The following is a 19,538-nucleotide window of genomic DNA, read 5'->3' as shown; positions in this document are numbered from 1 at the left end:
AAGATTTGATTGCTGGTGGTGAAGTGAATTCGTACGAGAATAGAGTGGCTCGTGTTTCTGAAACACTGTCAATTTGTTCTAGAATCCTATTAATAGTGGCGGCATCCTTGAGGCCCTGGACAGCCCTGGCTGACGGGAAATGGATGGGCAAAGCAAAAATGCGCTCTCCACGCTGGGAGGAAGAGAAGCATAGTTTACGGATACGCCATAGTAGAGCAGAAGGGGTCTCAATGGATCAGAAGGCCAGAGCCAAAACCAGAGAAAGAAAGCTCTCAAACACTTTGGAGAGCAAAGAAAGGAGAGCCTGGCCCAAACCCCAGTGCCCCTGTATGATGCCGCGACGGCACTCGTCCTTCCAGACAGTGGACGCAACGGACTTCAGCGAACAGGTCCCCCGCGGGTCCTCCTCAACTAAGGTAACCTTAGTCATTATGCGCAACCTCTGGGCGCAAGTTCTTGAATTCCGTGGCATCTACCTGTGTCTGGGTGCTGGCTGGAGCACTACCCAGGTCTGGGCACTGCGCAGAGACTGGGGGGCAGAGAGAAGGGGAACGACATACAAATTCTGGAACCTGGAACCGCCCTGGAGCCGTTCTGGCGCATTGGTCAGTGTCTGGTACACTGGTGCGCGCCCCTCTCCGTGTATCCGTACCTTTTATGGCGCTGGGTCTCTTTGTTCCTTGCCCATTCTTACTCCACAGCCCCGGCAAGCGAAAGGACTGGACATACACTGGCCAAAGGTAGAGCTGCTGCTGCAGCAGAGAGAGAGAGCGAGAGAGGCAGCTGGCAGCAGAGTAAAGGCGAAGAAAAGCGGCACCACAGTTTGGGCGAGCCCACAGTCAAGGGACGTGAGATATCCACAGCCCTCGGTCCAGCCATGCGCCCCTCCCTAAATCTCTCTTCCCAGGCCATGGGGAGCCGTGGGAGACGGACAAGGCAGAGTTGTAGAAAGCCATGGAGTAATATGTACATTACCACAGAACCTTGCAGCTCAAGGTACCTGTGTCCTTGTAGATATCCGCAGTACCTTTTACCCAGTACACATGTGTGATGAGGAAGGGCGACGAGGGTCTCGATGGGCAATGGGCGATGGGATGGGATGCTGCTGCTGTGTAACTACAGTACCAGGCGACCATGGCAAGGCCATGTTATTTGTTCGCTGCCCCCTTCCAGACCCCTTCCCCCTCCCGTGGATGCCGTGAGGCGTGAGATGATAAAGACCCTTTCAAGTCCCCCTCCACAACCACTGCTTTTTTTTGCTCTCTTTTTCTGCCCTCGATAACCCTTTGCTGTGCATCTGCTTGTCTGGAACATTCCTGTTGACTGCGTTGCTTCCTCTCCTTATCCCGTCCAATCTTGACTCTCCTCTTTGCAGTTTCGTCACCACCGCTACCACCACAATCACCACCGCTACAACCAAATCCAGAAACCCCTCCACATCCTCTAGACGGTTTCCTCGGTATTTACACTTCCAGACAAAGAAACTTCCGTCATTCCGTCTCCAGTGTCGACGCCATAGATTTATAAAGGGACTTTGCCTGCTAGCCAGAGCAGACCGGAAAGGGTTCTTTGGAAGGTTGATTACACATCTCGGCCAGCAGAAACGGGAAACAATCTACTTTTACTATTAGTAACCCGGTGTCGACGAACCTCCCCGAAAGTAAACGACGACAACATCAGCCACAGTCACGACAAACATCTTCTCTCGCCAACGGCTCGAAGAAGAAGAACAACAACTACAGCAACAGCAACTGGACAACACCCGATTCGACGACAATAACATCGTCGATCAACAGCAAAACCGGTCTCCCCCAAATAACCCCCCAAAACCTTCACCACGGCTTCTCCAGCGATCGCCACCATGGGTTCCCCGAGTGGACCCCTCCGACCCCGAGCGTCGTCAAATTTCATGGGCATCCGCGCATCTGGGTTCCCGCCGTCCATGACGCCGCAAGAAAAGCACCTCTTCTCAACCCACGTCAACACGGCCACGACACGCCTCTCGAGCACAATGGCCGCCAGCGAGACGGGCGAGGGCTACGTGTTTGTCGTCTACTTCCACAAGACCACCGCCGCCGACGCTCTCGCCCTGCTCCAGGCCGCAGACATCCGAGTCAGGGGCCACGAGATCCAATTTTCCTGGCACTGAGAGAAACTTGGAAACCGGGCACTCGTTTACTTTCTTTCTCCCCTTCTACCTCATTTGAGTAATGAGCTTTCCCAGTGCCTCGTTGTGCCTTGATTTTTGAGGCCCGGGCTCCCGGCTGGACTGGACTGGACTTGACTGGACTCTTCTTTTTGTGTGGACCGCGGGTTTATGGGACGGAACTTATGGGCTCATTCTCGACTCAAGCTCTGTCCTGTCACTATGACCCCCCGATCCGTTTCCCGACTTCACACACATTTGAGGTCCTGCGTCCTGCCGCCTGCCGGGATTTGACAGCTTTCTGAACCGATTCGAGAGGGATCATCCCGTGTGTTCTCTCTACTTCTGGTTCTCTCCATTTTACTCTATGTCTTTTCAATATTCACATATCCCCCCTCCCTCCAGGCTCCAGACAACTCAAAGAGCAGGACTGTCTTCTCAGAAACTAGACTCCTTGTCTGCTCCAACAACCCCCCTACCCTACCTCTACCCTCCCTTCCATCCTCCAATTCCCGCCCGACCGCCCCGGGACGAATCCTTCAGCGATCCATCCTCCACCCTACCTCGACCAGTCACCACGCCCTCCCCCCTTGCCACTCTTCTCAGAGATCTGCAAGTCTAGGCCATCCTAGACCACCCCATCCCATCCAACTTTCCAGGGCAATCATCCATCTCACCCACACACTGGCTCCTCCTCCCATCTCACCTTATCTCCATCGAGCGATCAATCACTCAATCACGCCAAAAAAGCATCGTGCTTCTCACGTTTCTGCTTGGCTTACTCCGTACTGGCTCTCAACCCCCCTTATCCCGTATATCCGCTCATCCACTACCCACCACGCAAGCAAGCAAGGGGGGGATGCGTTCGGTTCGTCAATGGCCGCAGATGAGCCGCAGATGAACCAAGCCCGTCCAAGTCGTTCGCTCCGCCCGCCCGCACCGCACCGCCCTACTTCTCTATCCCCCGCCCGGGTGGGCCGGCCGGCAACGCTGACGGTCAGGTCGTCGCAGGTGGGAATGAGCAACCCCCGAGAAGGGTACGCCGCAAGGGCAGCGGGACGGGAATTCGGGAAACATGGGAACGAGAGAGCAGAGTCCCTGAGAAAGACAGCAATACAATCGAGATGAGGTGACGCGGATAAAGGGACGCGTTACGCGGCCATCCGCTTCGTCACCACTCCAGCTGCAACCCTCCTCCCCCCTTCGAACGCCAGGCTCGCCGGGCCCATCATCCCATTACTATTTTTTTTTTCATCTTCCCACACTTGGCATCTTGATCGATGATCGAACGGAGCCCCGTTACCAGGCCCGTTGTCAATCTCTGGGTTCCTGATGAAGGGTTGCATTCGAATTCGGCAATCGGCCCCAGTGGGATCCCACGGAGAAAAAGAGTACAAACCACCTAAGATGAGACGGCGCCAACGCAATCAAGGACGGATTATCCGCGATTTCATTTTCAAGGGGCTACCGATTGGAGAACATTTGGGCCGGGGTATCAAACGGTGTGTGGAAGTTGGATCGAAAAATCCACATTGGCATGCAAAGGTTAGTCCAATTGCAACAGTCACAAATACAACACTACACAACCCTTTATTTCCTTCTCTTTTTTTTTTGCTTTTCCTTTACTCATCATATTACGGAATTGCTGCAACTCTTCTTCGGTCTCGCAAGGAATACTCCCCAAGCGGAGAATATCCGACCGCGCAGGCAGGCAACACAGCCAAAAAAGAGACTCTGGCCTTGCATGGAAACATCGGCTGACAGGAGTTCCAGACCAAGTTCGATTTTGATTACCGGCCCGACGTGGGGGAGCATGATGAGGGGACCGGGGAGGGCCTACACCACGAGACCCTGAACGGAGCAAAGGGAACGGGCCTGACTGCACTGCACCACCGTTGCGTTAGCGCCTAGAAGAGGTCAAGGAACAACCCCCGAGCCAGGCCAAGAGGCAGAGGAAACCAAAGGAGGAAACCCAAGAGGTGGCTTGGTCTTGGTTTGTGGTTTGAGCTATTGTCTGGTGCAGCGTACACTGCCATCCATCACCATCACCAAAGACAACACCACCCACTCGACGCAACCCAAACCCCAGAGTTTCCGACGTGGTTGGCATTCACACTCAGCGAGGCTTTGCTTCGGGTGACGGCACCTCTTCAGTGTATTCTCGTGCAATGCAATCCCAACCATATTGCACCATTCGGATCTGGCCTCATTCATCCCTCTTCACACCGCGGGCTCCGTGGAAAGACAATAGAGGAAACAGAGATCCGTACTCGCAATGCAGTGCTGCCTTCATTTTTCTCACCTTCGGAACTGGATCCGGAATCAGTAAAGTTACCTGTAGACTACTCGTCCGTATTGGTCGTAGTTGGAAGCTGGAAGCTGGAGGTGGAGGAGAAAGACCGGTCACCGGCCGCACCCAAGTGCTGGTTGCAGTCGAAAAGTGACCAGTCACAAGATAACTGTTTGTCACTTGGAGCTTGGCCTTGTGTCATTAGATCATGTATCCATCCATACAATGCTTAGCAATGAGCAAACAAATATCAAATGTCAAATGTCAAAAATATGCACAGTCACCCCGGACCAATATTGCGCAGTTCGTCTCGCGGTTCCACGGCTCAGATGGCCCCGGGCAAAGACATTGCTGCTTCCAGCCAATTGTACAGATTGGATCAGAAACATGCATATGGGCGGGAGCTCACACCGGAGCAATTCCACCTACGCTGTTTGTGATTATCATTGGAACCTCCTGGAAGAGAATGTGCAGCCTGCAAGCTTCACTCTCAGAGTCATCGCCCGTCACCAAACTCCAGGCCCCATAGATAGCTTTCCGCGTAAACATCTGTCATCTCCCCGCTGGCCGTTGCATTGGATGGATGGGCCGACCTGTGCATTCCGTCCAAAGAACCGTTTGCTCAAAGTGAAACAGGGGAAATTCACATTGCGCGGACCCGAGGGACTGGGTTTCCCTGCGTTATAATCCCATCTCCCCGCCGAGAGCATGTTCAGTGTGCCAGCTTCAAGTCCCTTCATTTTCCTCGTTCCTCTTGCTCCAAACGGCAACAAACTACTACTCCATACATACAATCAACCCGTTGATACCTACCCCATAAAACGACCATAAAACGGAACTGGACGGGCCACGGCACGGGCCCAAGCTGATTTTGACTTCCTCTCTGATGGTCATCTCCCGGTAAACTCGCATGATTCGCATGGACTGGAGACTTGGGGGAGCAGGCAGCCGTGGGGCATCAGTCATCAGGTAGTGTAGAAGAGAACACAAACGGCAAACTCACCGCGGCAATTCTTATTCCCGTGTCATCCCAGCCCGTTCCACCCCGTCTCCCTCTGTTTCGTGATCCATCAGAGAGTCCCGGAGCCATGTGATGTGGAGGGTCCCCCGGCCTCGGCGTAATCTTCGACGCCGTTCATGTGTGTCCCAAGACCCTTCCCAGTCCTCCCATCTCTTTTCGGACCCCGAAAGCGAATCCCTCGGATCAGACCCGTTTTCCTCCGCGTGGCATCCGTACTCCGACCATCAGACGGCACGGGAGCAACACAGCAAGCTCCACGTCTAACGTTGTCGCCGATGCTTAAGCTGGACTTTTCTTGCCTGCTAGATTTGGTCACTAGTGGCGCTGGAGTACCAATTGGCTTGCTACCTTTGCTCGATCTATCCCTCCAAGAACCTTGTGTCGTGCGACGCGATCGGAGTGAGTCACTCTCGACGCCAGACCACTTCAAGTAGATTCTGTTGTGCCTGAGCTATCGCAGTCTTTGACTCTTTGCCTCGGGAGCGCGCGCAGCCAAGCAAGAGCCGGCTTGCTAGCCGATAACCACGAGCTCGAAGCCTTGATGTGTGAAAGAAGCATGATGCCGAAAGGCTGACTACCTCCGCCCGCCATCCCCAAAGCGGAAATTCTTCAAATGCCACTGGCTTACATCCCCACCGCTCAAACCGGCATGGCGGCATCATCATTCACTTTGCTCCATTCCGTCATCACATTCCTCAAGCTTCGTCGTTCAGTCCTGTCTTACCACTTGAACGGACCAGCCCGCTCGACGAATAGTCTTCTCACGAATTGCTTACAGACCCGCATGCCCGAATGAGCCTAGCTTTGGACCAGCCACTATGCAGACGGCTTACACTCATGATAGCCTCATCCGTCCAGCGTTACCCAGGAACCTAGCCTTGTAATCGACTATTTTTCGTTGCCCTGACCAGTCACAGCACTTGGAACAGGAAATTTGTGATCTTCAGGTCAGGTTTCAATGGGGGAACACACATCGCCGACGGCGTAACATGGTGAATGGAACGGTCGTCAACGAGATGTAGCCTAGGCATGCGTAGGATCCAAGAAAGCGTCAGTGCAGTTCGCTGCGCATATCGAGCGAGGCTTGGAAGTGCATAGAATTCATTGAATAGATATAAAACGAGTGAATACCCTCCTGTCTTTCCACCTTCCCCAAGTCACACAGTCGATCGTGGTCAAGTCTCTGGTCTAAGTTCGGACTAACATCCTCAATATCGCGAACTGCCAAGATACATCTGGGCAGCCGGATAGACCGCAACAGCTGCTACCTCTAGGTCAAGAGGTCATCCTATCCTTGGAACGATTACATATTCTATTGCAATCACGCCTGACCTGGATTGAGAGCGAGATCCCAACCGGCAGCGCTCGACGAATAGGTCCCTCCCGACGTCCTCGCGACATCTAGTGACCGAGTATCTAGCCGACACGACCAACATATCATCTGAGGTACTCGATTTCCTCGAAACAATGGTGGCCCTTTTTGTCTACGAAAAGGACATGCATGATCCAACTCCAGATATCCCATCTCTCGAAGGGAAGGTCATCTTTATCACGGGCGGTGAGTCTATTGAGTTCCCATTCTTCCAACTGTCCCTTCAATGCTCAATATGTAGCTTTCGAAGAGAGCAAGGCCTATTCTCCTATAACTTCCGTCTGTCTCCTCTTTCTTCCCTGGGTCTATACGCTCTGTGTGAGACTCAAGATCGAGGGATGGATAGCTAAGGCCCAAGACTATGATCTCACCTCCTACGATATTAATGTCCAGCTTGATATCGAAAAGAGCTTTCCGGACTCGCGCATGAGCTCTATGCCGCCTCACCCCCATCATTCTACCTTACCTCATGTTAGCCGCGACATATTCCTCCATTCGCTTGCCTTCCCGCCACGCTGGTCTTGGCGATAAATCCCTTCCGTAACGTCAACCTGCCAGGAGTATTCCAGTCACGATTCATCCTGAGATTCGCCCTTTTCTCTCAAGTGCTGGATGAGGCTCACTCAGGATGCTGTCGATGTCATCAAGAAAGAGAGCCCATCTCCTCCAAAATTACATACATCATCCAACACCTGCTCACCATCCACCCACCGTCACAAGACAAGCCTACACCCACAGCACGCGAACCCTCGCCCAACAACAACAATCACCAGCACCGATGGGACTAACAACCACATAGGAACAGCAGGCCTAGGCAAATCCACAACCCTCGCCCTCCTAGCTCACAACCCGTCACACATCTACTTCTCAGGCCGCTCCCACGCCTCCGCCAAAGCCCTCATCGATGCCGCCGCTTCCTCCTCCTCTTCACCAACCCCTCCACCCCTAACCTTCGTTCCCCTAGACCAAACCTCCCTCCCCTCAATCCGCGCCGCCATCAAGAAACACTTCACTCACACCCGCCTCGACATCCTAATCAACAACGCAGGCATCATGGCCGGCGCTCCCGGCCTCTCAGCCGACGGCTACGAGATCCAATTTGCTACGAATCACCTAGGCCACGCCATGGTTGTTCGGGAGCTACTACCGGTCCTACTACGTACCGCTAGGGGATCTGGATCTTCATCTAGTGACGGCGGCGGCGGCGGCGACGACGATGCCCCGGCTGACGTACGCATCATCAACCTCACGTCCGTCGGGTACCAAGCCCACCCGCGCGACGGCATCTCCTTCGAGACGCTTGGAACAACACAAACTGGACCGCCGGTTCTGGGCCAATGGATTCGATACGGGTACGTTGCTCATCCTCTTCGTCATCCACCCACTCTTGCCCCTTACTTCCCCTAGCCCTCAAAGTCATCACAGGTCTCGAAAAGTAACCCAAGAAATCTCCCAAACTAACATCTCCTCTCACCAGCCAAAGCAAACTCGCAAACATCCTCTTCACCCGCGAACTCGCCCGCCGCCACCCCTCCATAACAACCCTCGCAATCCACCCAGGCGTCGTCGACACAGGCCTGGTAACAAACCAAAGCCGCCTCAACCGCCTCTTCGTCTACCTCCCGCAAACGATCATGGGGTCCTCCGTCCTGACGCCGGAGCAGGGCTGCTGGAACCAGGTCTGGGCCGCCGCGGCGGCCAAGAAGACGGATCTCGTGAATGGCGGGTTTTATATGCCCGTCGGACACTTGGCGGATGATAAGCTGGATAAGGTGGCGACGGATGGGGAGTTGGCTGGACGGCTTTGGCGGTGGACGGAGGATGTTTTGGATCGGGTTGAGTGAGTATGTCTCCGGGTTATACGGCATTCTCTACTCACTCTTGAGTTGTACTAAATGTCGATTTTATTTTTTCATTGAATAAAGTGTTTAAATTTACATGGAATTGAACTTGACGAAATCAACTGCTACAATGAACTCAACGCCCAGACCGTGTAAACAGACGGTCAGATCTTTGCTGGTAATTCAAACCGTTCATCAGAGATCGGAATACATTTCGGGTCCATGGTCTGGCGGCCCGGCGTCTCAATTCCCCGGCTCCGGAGCCGGGGGTCCGGCCGGCGCTGGCCTCATATCAATCGCCGGGCCGGGCAGAAGTATGTCTCGCTTCCGCAACTGGCACCAAGAGTGTTACACCGGACGTCGAGACAAGATAGCACAATACCACTTTGTCATCGATCGAACCCTGGATGTCCCACCTGGCGTGGGCCCTCGCCCGCCCATCCAATGTCACCTCACACCACCGCGTCGCCGACGCGCGACCCCATCGTCGCTTCCAATCATTGGCATTTCCCCTCTACAACAGTCCCAACAGATCATACCACACCCATCGGATGTTCAGTGGACTGCATACCAAACTCTAGATAGGTTTAGACGTAGCACGCCGGCCAGCCGGTGAGTGTTTGCCATCGCCTGCGGCTAACTACGTTCCCTTGGACTCGATCGACTCACGGACGAACTATCCCCAATATGGGCTTATCAGCCGTAACTATGGCCGCTCATACCATCTCTTAACTTGGTCTCGACTTCTCAACGTCACCTCAAGAGGCATGGCATGCAATGCACGCCCCCTCCCAAATTCCCAATTTCTCATGTTCCGCCGTTCGACAGGGTCGGCCTGTGTGAGTTGTAATACCTACATACGGATACTCTGTGTACTGGTAATGGCATTCGTACTAGCGGCTCCAGCGGACGGAGGCTTACCCCGCCAAACGCCAATTCCACCGCCGACAGACGCGGACCGCGCCTTGAACCGCGTCGACTTGACATATTCGGGGAAATTTGTAAACAAAAAATAACATGAGCCTAACAAGTGGCATCAAACTTTGTGACCGTCATGTCCGGGCCCGCTGTTGAGCGATATTTTGCGCGAGAAAAGTCGGAAACCTTGCAGATGGGAGTCAAATGAGCTTGACCGCAGTGCACTCGCTCGTGCAGCACAATCTTCGAAATTGTAAGCCATGCTATCCCAGGCGCACTCTCCTTTGGCAAGAGTCTCTCAAGCCGGACTCAGAAGCGGTGTTACAAGCAGCGCAGAGAACAAGAATGGCGATCCAAGACAGGGCCGCAGTAATGCAACCACTTTCGGCCGGTAGTAACCTGTAGCACGTCCCCCGCGACCAGGTAGATCAAATTCCAGACCAAACCCGCCGTCTCGGGTTGCATTCCTCAAGCAGGGGTGCATAACAAGCATGGGGAGACTGGACTGGGCGACTCGATGGGCGGCACGTGGAGTGTGGGAGTCTTGCGGCCATCGGAGTGACGGAGCGGGAATCATCGCATGGCTTCTGCCATGGTAGATACCAATCTTCCCAGCTGCTTCCCAGTGATGGAGGGTCCAGACTCTCGTAAGGAAAAAATTCTCTTGCAACCTTGACTCCATTGTTGCCATGCTTTTGTGTGCGGGCAGCCCTTTGGTTCAGCCCTGACAACTGGCTTTCGATGACCGTCCGATGGGGAGCTCAGGGTGACGGCCAAACTGGAGGGAGAGGTGCAAATCGCGGAGATTGGGGCGGCCCAGCGTGGTGCGGAAGCGAGATAACGTCGGCTTCTTAGCGCCGGCAAGGGGGAAATGGACGTGGGCGTATTCCGTACGGATGCGTAATGTTAGAAACGCTGCGCGGCTGCAGAGGTGATCCATCACTGAGCCATCCCAAACCACTTGCCTCTCGTGGTAACACGAATCGTGACTCTCGCCCCGGGGACTGCATAAGTCTTCGGCCACACGACTGGTCCAGGCTGTGGGGAGTCTTTCATCTTAGACCGTTTTACACATATTGACTGACGTAGCTTTCCTCCTTCGCAACGACCATGGTCAACTCTCAGTATCGACGAACGCATCCTGGAGTTTGGATCGTGGCGATGAAGTAGCTAGCATTCAAGGGACCTTCGACCCCGATAGTTTGGATCTGTCGGCGTATTCGCCAGTCTGGCTGGCCTCCTCTATATCCACACGGTGATGAGCGGGAGGCCATGTGCTGGATCATGGATGGGTGATAAATGTCCGTTCGCCCTGGATTGTGCCAGGATGGAGGCCGTCAAATTCTTGAACTTCCGGTCCGATCACGCCGCCGCGTGAGCCGTGTCCTTTCAACAAGATCGTGGGTCATCATTTTACAACCGCATCCCTCGGGATTTTCTGTGCCGTCATCAGTCGATGCCACGTTGGCCCCCGTTGCTCGTCCGTAGGTGCTCCGTTTGGTCGTCAATCTCTTGAATATCCCTCGTCTTCCCCAGCGATCAGCTCCGGGTCAGCCTTGCCAACAACATGCCGTTGAGTGGACCTGGAGACACGTTCTAGCGCTAACAATGGAGAGGAAAAAACATAAGTACTCCGTAAGAAAAAAGCTTTGGACCGTCAAAAACCAATTGTAAATCTTAAAGACTGGGAACGGCCCGGCTGGTAGGAGCGTCATTATCAGACGAACTGGCGCACGGCACATCTTTGATGACTCCATTCTTTCTTCAGTTAATCAAGATGCGACAACCTCAATCTGCGGCTGCACCGGGCCATATCGAACCCAGGCCGCCAGCGTTCATGCCGTGCTGCAGGACCGGGAAAGTCCTTGGAGCAGGCGGGGGAACTGAATCTGTGTTTCTTGTAGCGGGAATTTCCCCTTGGCCGTCAAGGCTTTCAGTGCTCCGTCAGCAGAAATCTCGCACCCACATGCCCATCAAACATTGATTACATTCGATTCGTGCTCAATCTCGATGGTCCAGGTCATCTCAACTTGGCTGACGTGTGTTGGTCTAGCAGGGCTCGACCAAGCATGCTGCACCGCCGCCGACAAAGCGACCTGCGGAAGGCGCTGCCGCAGAAGCAGCCCCTCTGAAGCAGCGCCTCTGGATCTGATGAATCGTTTCTGAAGGATCAATCTCGCTGAGTGCTGCCAAGAAAGTGTATATTTGTTTCTTCAATCTCAAAGAGTTGGACCCGTTGGTAATCTAGGGCTGCGATCCCACTCGTTGGGTCAGTAGCTTTCCCGACCGAACAGCCGACAACCACTCGGCTGGGATTCAGGGTGGACTCGCTTAAGAAATTGCACCTTTACAGAGTCTGAGTCTGCCCATCTTCATATCGCAAAGTATTCCTGGCCGTTGGGCTGAACCGTTTCTGTACGAATAAGCAGTTATCGACTCGCCGACAGCAACGGCAGCTCCGGCGTTCCAACTTCCATACAAGTGTGAAGCATCGCCTTGGCCGGGATCTGCCATGAATGAGATCTGATGACAACATCTGGTTCTCCGTACGGGCACAAGGACGCGCTAGGGCATAGCAGTGCAGGAGTTTCCGACACTGTACGTCTTGCAGTGCAAGATAGTTTCTTTTCCAGCATCAGAATAATCATGCTGTATGAAGCTGACGCCGATCCGATTCGAGAATGGGTGAGGCTTCCGACGTCTTCACAAGCTGCTCGCAGGCTTAATATTCGTGCCGCGCTTCGTCCACAGCAGCACGAAGAATGACCGGCACTTTTCTTCAAGCTTCGCAAGAACGAACTGGCAACCGACGAAGCCAGCTGAGCTCACTGTCCAGATGGCGAGATTTAACCCAACCAGCAAAGGCAAGGAGCTACGATCGCCGCTGCAAAGGTAAAAGGGCCAGGCACGGCTTGCTGATTGGCCGCGGAAGCTGGCGGCCAGGTCCGCAGGGATGGTCCAAGAGAGAAAGTGTCGGGAGCCCCTCTTCAAAATTTCGAAAGGGGGTGGGGGAAAAAAGATTGTCGCTGTGACGGCGTCCGTTTGCTTGGCTAGCGGGGAGTTTGAAAAGTTGACGGCTGAAGGCCAAGGGATCGCTGTCCGTCTAACAGCAAGAAGCGAGACACACCCCCGTGAACGAAATTGTGTGCTTTGCATGAATCGTGAAGTCGTTGTGTTTCCAAGTCAGACACTGCGGAGTACTGCACTGAGTAGATGCTATGAGGTGAATTCGAGCCAATTCTAACGTTTTCGTGGGGCGAAGATGTTCATCCAGTGGGACCAAGAGGCTTCGAGGTGTCTTCGTTGGCTAGCATTGAATGCGCACTGAGTGCCAATGAATCGAGATGACTAGTGGTGTCCAGTGGGAGAATTCTTGTTTGTTTCCTGATCATGCGTAAAGGTCGTCTCGCCTTGGGGAAAAGAAGCATGCGCAGCTCGGAATCTCTTTCTCTCCAATGATGACCGTACGAAGCATTCGTAGGGCAGTTATGGGCTGTAGCTAGTAGGGCCGGAACCTCTATTGCAATCGACAGCCGTTTGTTCCGCAAGACCACTCAGTTGCTGTGCCGTGACGGGCTCAATAAGCCGGGATGTCGGCCGTAGTTCGAGCCAGAACAAAACCGGACCAGGCACGTATTGCCACCTCCTTTCTACCGCACAAAAGACCAGGTCCACGGGGATGCAGTTGGTAGTCTCGTTGATGTGTCGAATCAACCTCCTTTCAGCCCCGAGACATGAATAGGTTGAAACAGAGCTCGATTCGAAACCAAACGGCCCAAAGCCAGCAAGGACGGGGAAGCCTGGTGATAGGCAACCCGCTCAAGTTGCAGCCGAGCTGAAAGTTTGCCCAGGACGTCTCGAGAGCTGAAGAGAGAGAGGGCTGGAATGCAAGAAGCGCTGCATTGGATTACAGCCGAAACGCGAATCTGACGGAAACGCGGGGGGTTGCATGGCGGCACGGGTGATGTGCAAAGTGGGCGCGGGCCAAAGCTGCCCTGGTAAAGCGTCTCGGCCACTTGGCCCAGGCTGTCGTTCGAGGAGACCAGGGTGCCACAATGGACATTAGTGATTGTCATGGCCTTCGCCAGTCTCGTAGACGACGACAAATAGTTGCTGCGCGTGAGCCTAAGCAAAACAGAAGCTGATGTTTGTGTAACTGCTCGTATCTTTTCATCTGCTGACATCGCTCGGTAGTGCCTAGGTGAGCAGACATCGAGGTCGTGCGGCTGGTAGATTGAAAAGTTAAGAGTCAAAAATAGGGGTTGGTCGAGGGAACGCCAGCTGACCGGATCTTGAGCGGATCTTGAGTGGCGGCGCCGAGGGCACAGCATCTACAAACACAGCACGCGAGATGCAGACTGACGACAATGGCGCAGATACCACCGCAGTTCCTGTATCTCATTGAATCTTGCGCCGATCAGCAAACACCAATTTGGCTTGGCCAGACACCAGGTATGAGTGCAAGGCTCTTGAAACAAACTGCAGGATGAGGGCAGCAGAGTATCTACCTGAACTTCTGCTGTGGTTCCTGGTACTGGTCTCATTGTGTTTGGTGCAACGACACCATAGCGGCCCTGGGACGATTTGAGGCTGAACCAATAGACCACGATAGACGGTTGACGAAATTGTGAGGGCCGTATCCGCCCCGTTATTTAGTTGAGAGTTGAGACACCAGAAAAGGGGTCCAACAGAAGACAAGAGTCGCGCATAAGATTAAGTCCTTGGCTATGTTTCTCAGGCGCTGTGCAACCACATTGTAGTTGTGAGTTTGGAGTCGATACGTTTGATCCGAAAGTCAAGTTGTGAACTGCGGTTGGGCATCGCCTTGCCCTGCGTACACTATGATTGCCGCTCTTGAAGCTGCAAAGCTAAGAACTGCCTGGGTTTGGCGAGCCTGGGCAGTGGCTTTCCACATGCTCTTGGATCCAAGACTGCATTGACTGGCTCTAGAGCCGGACATTATGAGCAGTGGACAAGAGCTTGCAACGGTTGGCGCTATAATTTGGTTGGGTGGTGAGACATTTGGAAGAGTTGTGGCCTGTTAGTGCGCCCCTGGTCTCTTGATAATTTGGTCGACACGCCCCTCGTAGATGGTTGAGAAGTCTGTCATTTGTCAGTTCATTTACCCAAAGGCCTGGCTGATACGGATCTGACGCTTGCCCGGCTGGCCAGTGGTTTCTAGTGATCAGCGCGGAAGCATCAATGCAGGCAGCTCTAAGCATGTGCGCGCGTTGACTGGCAAGAAGCCTTGGGGCAGGTCGGACCAATTGCTTCTTTTTAAGGTTAAAGACCCTCGACCAGCACGGCGCATCCGTAGGTGGCTACGGAGCATACAGTAAAGCATCTGTCTTGGAACTGCTGAACCGTGTGCTTGCTGGTCTATGTTCAACGGTGACTGCTGGAGCTGCCGACGTGACCTGGAAGCTTGAGTACAGCTCGGCGCCAACAAGTAGAGTGATGGAGCGGCAGGGCGTACCTAGCCATGTATTTAAGTGCGGGACGCAGCCGACTCCCGTTTCTGCTAGAGCCACCCCTTGCCTGCGTCCAGCTCGGCGTTTGGAAGAGATGATGGCGATTAAAAACGAGTAGGCAACTCCTTGAACAACTTCGAACGGAACCAAATCGAGAGCAAGAGAGACAGTGAGAGAGCCAGAGGGCCAAGAAGTACGCGGTGGATAAACAGAGGTTGTGGCAAGTGGCAACGACTTGCGAATGTGATAGGTATGCGAACTTGGTGAGGCGAAACGACGGGAAGCATGCGGGGGCCAGGCGATGGAGGGCACGAGAGCGGGCCGGGACTCTTTGAGCGGTGGGCGGATGACTTTGGGAGGAATCTAGGCGGCTCAATTGTCGATGTTTACGATGACTTTGACTCTCGTGGTCATGCGTTTCGTCCGTTTGTTGTCTTGGGCTATAAGAGGAACGGATGGGCATCGGCAAGAACAGACTTTGGTGACAAGCGCGCAGGTGAAAACGGCAACGGCTCGGAAGGGGTCTTGGCTGCGTTGCTGATCAAAGCTTGCGGGCGATGCGAGAGATGTTTCTCTGACTGGCAGCGTATGGTTCGATGGAAGCGCAAGCTCATGCCGTAGTAAGCCAGGGCGGTAGACTTTTGGTGATTGAGATGATGCGATTTGATGGGGTAGGTACGCGAGACTGTCGAGCTGTAACGGCTTTGTGCAAAGACAGCCATAGCCGTGCCTTTTGAGGTTGACAAGACTTTTGAGAATGGGCAAATGCTTCTTCTTCGTCCTAGTTGCTAGAAGGGCGGTCCACGGCGGCTATGGCGGTTATTGTGGTCGTTGATATTGAAGGAGGCGTCGATCAAGAGGATGGAATTTGGGGCGGTGTCATGTGCGTTCTCTGGCGTGCGGCCATGTTCCTTCTTCGCTCCTCTGGCCCAAAGGCGTCGTGGCGATGAGACTGATGGTTTGTTTTGATGATGAATCCTTACTGGCAGACCGAGACATTGAGGGTCGAAGACCGAAGACGAGGGGGGGGGGGGGGGGGGGGGGGGGTCTGCGCCGGGGTGGGGGGGGGAAGAGAGGAACCCAGGAATTGTGCTGGGGGGGGTGTGTGGTGTGTGTTTTGTTGGTAGTGTGGTCGGTCGCAGAGGGGGGCGGGGGGGGAGGGGGGGGGGGGGGGGGGGGGGGGGGGGGGGGGGGGGGGGCGCGTAGGTATCTCGTCAAGTTGTGTGGAGGAAGATAGAAGACTCAGGAATCTGCCCGTGAGTGGGAGTGGTGGTTCCAAGGTAGATTGAGATAGAAGGAACTCTCACAATTGCTTCCTTCCTAAGTACCTTATTATCAAAGAAAGTTAATTCTTTCTAAGTTATAAATATAAGAATATAGTTTTAATAAAATAATATAATACCTACCTAGTACTTAAATTAAGATATTTTTTTAAGCTTATTATAAAAAAAAAATAACTATATTATTAACTACTTATTATTAAAATTCCTAAGTAATATTATAATTTTAACTATAATAGCTTTACTTATAATAAATAAAAAGTCTAATTATAAGTTCTTTAAAAACCTCTAATTAAAAGTTATAAGAGCTTCTAAGTTAAATTAAAATACTTATTAAAATATTAATAACTAAACTAACCCTATAATAACGACCTTAATAAAATATTTAATAAATAATATTAAAATCTTTATTAATATTAAGTACGATTTACGAAGTATAATAACGTAATTATAGAGTATTATTAATATATTTTATATTAAAAAAAGTATTATTAATATTAATAAAATAAATAGGGCTATATTAATATAGCGCCTCGGTTTTTTTTTATAGCTCGAGGATAATTATTTTAAATAATATTAAAAGTTTATTAAAAAGCTTTTTTAAATACTCTAATATATTTATTACTATTTTTATAATAATAAAACTCTTAATATTTATATATAAAAATAGGTTATTTATTTTTAAATAGTAATATTAATTTATTAATAAGCTATTAAAACTACGATTTTAGCGATTTTTTAATAAAGGAGAGGGTAGAATAGAGGAAAGGATAGGTAAAAAAAGGGTTAAGGTTAAATAGTACGGAATTCGAGGGTAGGGTAGCGTCTATATGTACTGCGGCAATCCTCTAGTAATGCAAAACGATGGAGTTAAACAGTGAATTGCTTCCTTCCAAGTCCAGTCAGGGCACTTTCCGTCCCATCCAAGCACCCGAGGCAGGTGCAGGCAAGGCAGGATGGTACGCACGAGTACCTGCATCAACGCATCTGCACATCTGCAGCTTCACCTGCCGTTGGTGGCACAGGCACGCCCATGTTCTGCCGTCTGGTGGAAGAGCAGGAGCAGGTACGTATCCCTCGCTACTCGAGCTGACTAAGGAAAGAGCGGAGGAACTCAAGCAGTATTTACCTCAGGTACTATGTAAGGGAAGTAGGAAGGAGGTGATCAGAGAGGACGAGTGAAGCGTTTGAGGGCGCTTGCTTTTTTGGCTTCAGATCGTGCAGGAACATCTACACAGTACCATTGACGCCAATCATTGATTAACACTCGATGCATTGAACAAGACACTTCCCCTGCCTCGTGTCTGTCAACCAATTGATGCAATGACGGCAATTCATCACCCGCGGCTGCTGAAAAGGCCAGGAGTAGCAGATAAGCCGAGGGGAACATGCCGGCGTGCAGCGTGCCTGGCGTCCGGAGTACCTATGTATTACTGCGTGATGTATTGTCCGTACGTACCGTGTGGTACCTAGGGTACCTTACTTACGGAGTAGTAGGCGCGGGATGAAAAGAAGAGAAAGCAGCGAGAATCGACCCCACTTGCAATTTTGACATTTGAGTCTTCCACCCCTCCATCACTGCCCGGGCTGTTAAGCATAGTACGTACCCCTGGTTCAGCTGACATAAGGCCACAGGATCTGGCCGTGAAGCTGTTAGTGCTCGGCCGCGGCACACCACCACAATTCCGCAACGCAGCCTAACAGACGCCAACACCCCTTCACTTGTCAACGGCTTTCCTTGTGTCTGCTGCCCACCAATGGGTGACCCAGCTTCTGTCCGCGCTACGCTCTGCAGTGTCTGCACACAGTGAGGTAGCGACGTAGCGTGCAGTGTTCAATGGCTAGCCAGGTCCCTTGCATTTCGCATCCGGGGCCAGACCCAAGCCAGACAAGTGCCAGGAACAAAATGCCAGGGGCACGGGGAGTCGGGCGTGCATTTTGCAGCTGGCTGCCAGGAACACGTTCACCACCTATACTAAGGTACTGTACTACCAAGTACGTACTCCGTACAAGTAGGTGAGGTACTGAGCCAGGTCGTGCCGGGGCACTCACTCCAGGTCGGTCCACTGACATCCTCAGGGGGCCTCTTTTGAGTGTCCAGCCGGGGCCAATCCCGCTCCTCCTCTTCCTCTTTTCTCTTAGTGCCGCCATCGTGCCTCTCGAATGAGTCTCATCCCTCTCATCCCGTAGCCCCGTCCCTAGTCGACTCTCCTGTCTGGTGAGCCGATGAGATGACGACTGTTCCAGCGCATTACCTGTTAGGACGGCCATGAGAGTAGTGAGCGGGGGCACTGGGAATTTATTCTCTTTTCATCCTACCTGAGGTTGTCGGTGGACCGACCTGGAGTGAGGATATTTTGAGCCCTAATGTTAGCCTCACCTCACTCCAATACTCACACTTATCCGTACTTACATCCACTATGTAGTGAGGTAGGTAGTGTAATGCTCACACACACTCACATTCAGTAAGGCACCTAGTGTAGGTAATACTCACACTGTCGATTCACTCTCATCAGTGAGTGACCACTCACACTCACTCATTCCCATTCCCAGGTTCCCACACTCACAGTCCACACTCATAAACCCAATCTCATGATTCATCCCACGCCCCTCTCTCACCCCCCATGCTCCCCCACCCCCTGCCTCGACCATCACCATCCGTCCCGCCGTGCAGCCACAATCCCAGTCCGCCTCTCCCCGTCCACGCCGTTCTCCCTAACCTCGCACACCTTCGTCCTGTTCACAACCCTCACACCTCTCTTCCTTCACACAGTACTGCGTATGCTCACATCGACGAATCTCCTCCTCCTCTCCCCTGTCGCCCTCACACCGTGACACCCACAAACCACCCCCCGTTCGTGGCTCGGATTCTCCAATTTCTTGTGCCTGTCACCCTGTCCCTGCACTGCGTCCGCAATTCTTCTTTTCCCTCCTTTGGGCTCCTGGGTCACTCCTTTCTCTCCCGTCACTCGCAATCCAATCCAATCCTCGTCCTCACCCCAAGACAAATCGTCTCCAGTCGTTTACTTTGGCTTCCATCGGCCTTCCTTGCTCCTCGCCTACCTTCATTCTCCCCCCCCTTCTCTTGCTGCCCTCTACTTTTCCCTCTCCACCAAGCCACGAGCCTAGCTCTGAATCCGATCAGCGTCTCTACTAGTACACTAAACTGAACCCAAGTCACTCGTTGCTTTTCTTTCTC

General features: G+C 52.7%; 6 protein-coding genes across 6 annotated transcripts; 5 read left to right on the top strand and 1 right to left on the bottom strand.

Annotated features, from left to right (window-relative positions):
- Nucleotides 1–143: 143 nt before the first annotated feature.
- On the top strand, nt 144–893 carry CABS01_07093 (uncharacterized protein; the record flags this gene model as incomplete). Its single annotated transcript, XM_060540457.1, has 1 exon — nt 144–893. One exon carries the CDS (start codon nt 144–146, stop codon nt 891–893), a length of 750 nt encoding a protein of 249 aa, XP_060403342.1.
- A 1,016-nt stretch (nt 894–1,909) lies between these two features.
- On the top strand, nt 1,910–2,149 carry CABS01_07092 (uncharacterized protein; the record flags this gene model as incomplete). Its single annotated transcript, XM_060540456.1, has 1 exon — nt 1,910–2,149. The coding sequence occupies one exon, from the start codon at nt 1,910–1,912 to the stop codon at nt 2,147–2,149; it is 240 nt and encodes a 79-aa protein (XP_060403341.1).
- A 364-nt stretch (nt 2,150–2,513) lies between these two features.
- Nucleotides 2,514–2,768, top strand: CABS01_07091 (uncharacterized protein; the record flags this gene model as incomplete). The annotated part of the gene is made up of 1 exon (XM_060540455.1): nt 2,514–2,768. The coding sequence occupies one exon, from the start codon at nt 2,514–2,516 to the stop codon at nt 2,766–2,768; it is 255 nt and encodes an 84-aa protein (XP_060403340.1).
- A 4,673-nt stretch (nt 2,769–7,441) lies between these two features.
- Nucleotides 7,442–8,673, top strand: CABS01_07090 (short-chain dehydrogenase/reductase family Oxidoreductase; the record flags this gene model as incomplete). Its single annotated transcript, XM_060540454.1, has 2 exons — nt 7,442–8,181; nt 8,307–8,673. The coding sequence occupies 2 exons, from the start codon at nt 7,442–7,444 to the stop codon at nt 8,671–8,673; spliced, it is 1,107 nt and encodes a 368-aa protein (XP_060403339.1).
- Nucleotides 8,674–13,986: 5,313 nt separating this feature from the next.
- On the bottom strand, nt 13,987–14,265 carry CABS01_07089 (uncharacterized protein; the record flags this gene model as incomplete). Its single annotated transcript, XM_060540453.1, has 1 exon — nt 13,987–14,265. A coding segment is annotated over one exon (279 nt), but the record flags the coding sequence as incomplete, so codon positions are not given.
- A 4,698-nt stretch (nt 14,266–18,963) lies between these two features.
- Nucleotides 18,964–19,509, top strand: CABS01_07088 (uncharacterized protein; the record flags this gene model as incomplete). Its single annotated transcript, XM_060540452.1, has 1 exon — nt 18,964–19,509. One exon carries the CDS (start codon nt 18,964–18,966, stop codon nt 19,507–19,509), a length of 546 nt encoding a protein of 181 aa, XP_060403337.1.
- Nucleotides 19,510–19,538: the final 29 nt, after the last annotated feature.

The sequence above is a fragment of the Colletotrichum abscissum genome (genome assembly GCF_030869225.1).
Source record: "Colletotrichum abscissum strain IMI 504890 chromosome Unknown Scaffold_15.1, whole genome shotgun sequence".
Classification (NCBI taxonomy): Eukaryota; Fungi; Ascomycota; class Sordariomycetes; order Glomerellales; family Glomerellaceae; genus Colletotrichum; species Colletotrichum abscissum.
Note: the sequence above shows the minus strand (reverse complement) of the source record. Positions and strands in the feature narration are given on the sequence as shown.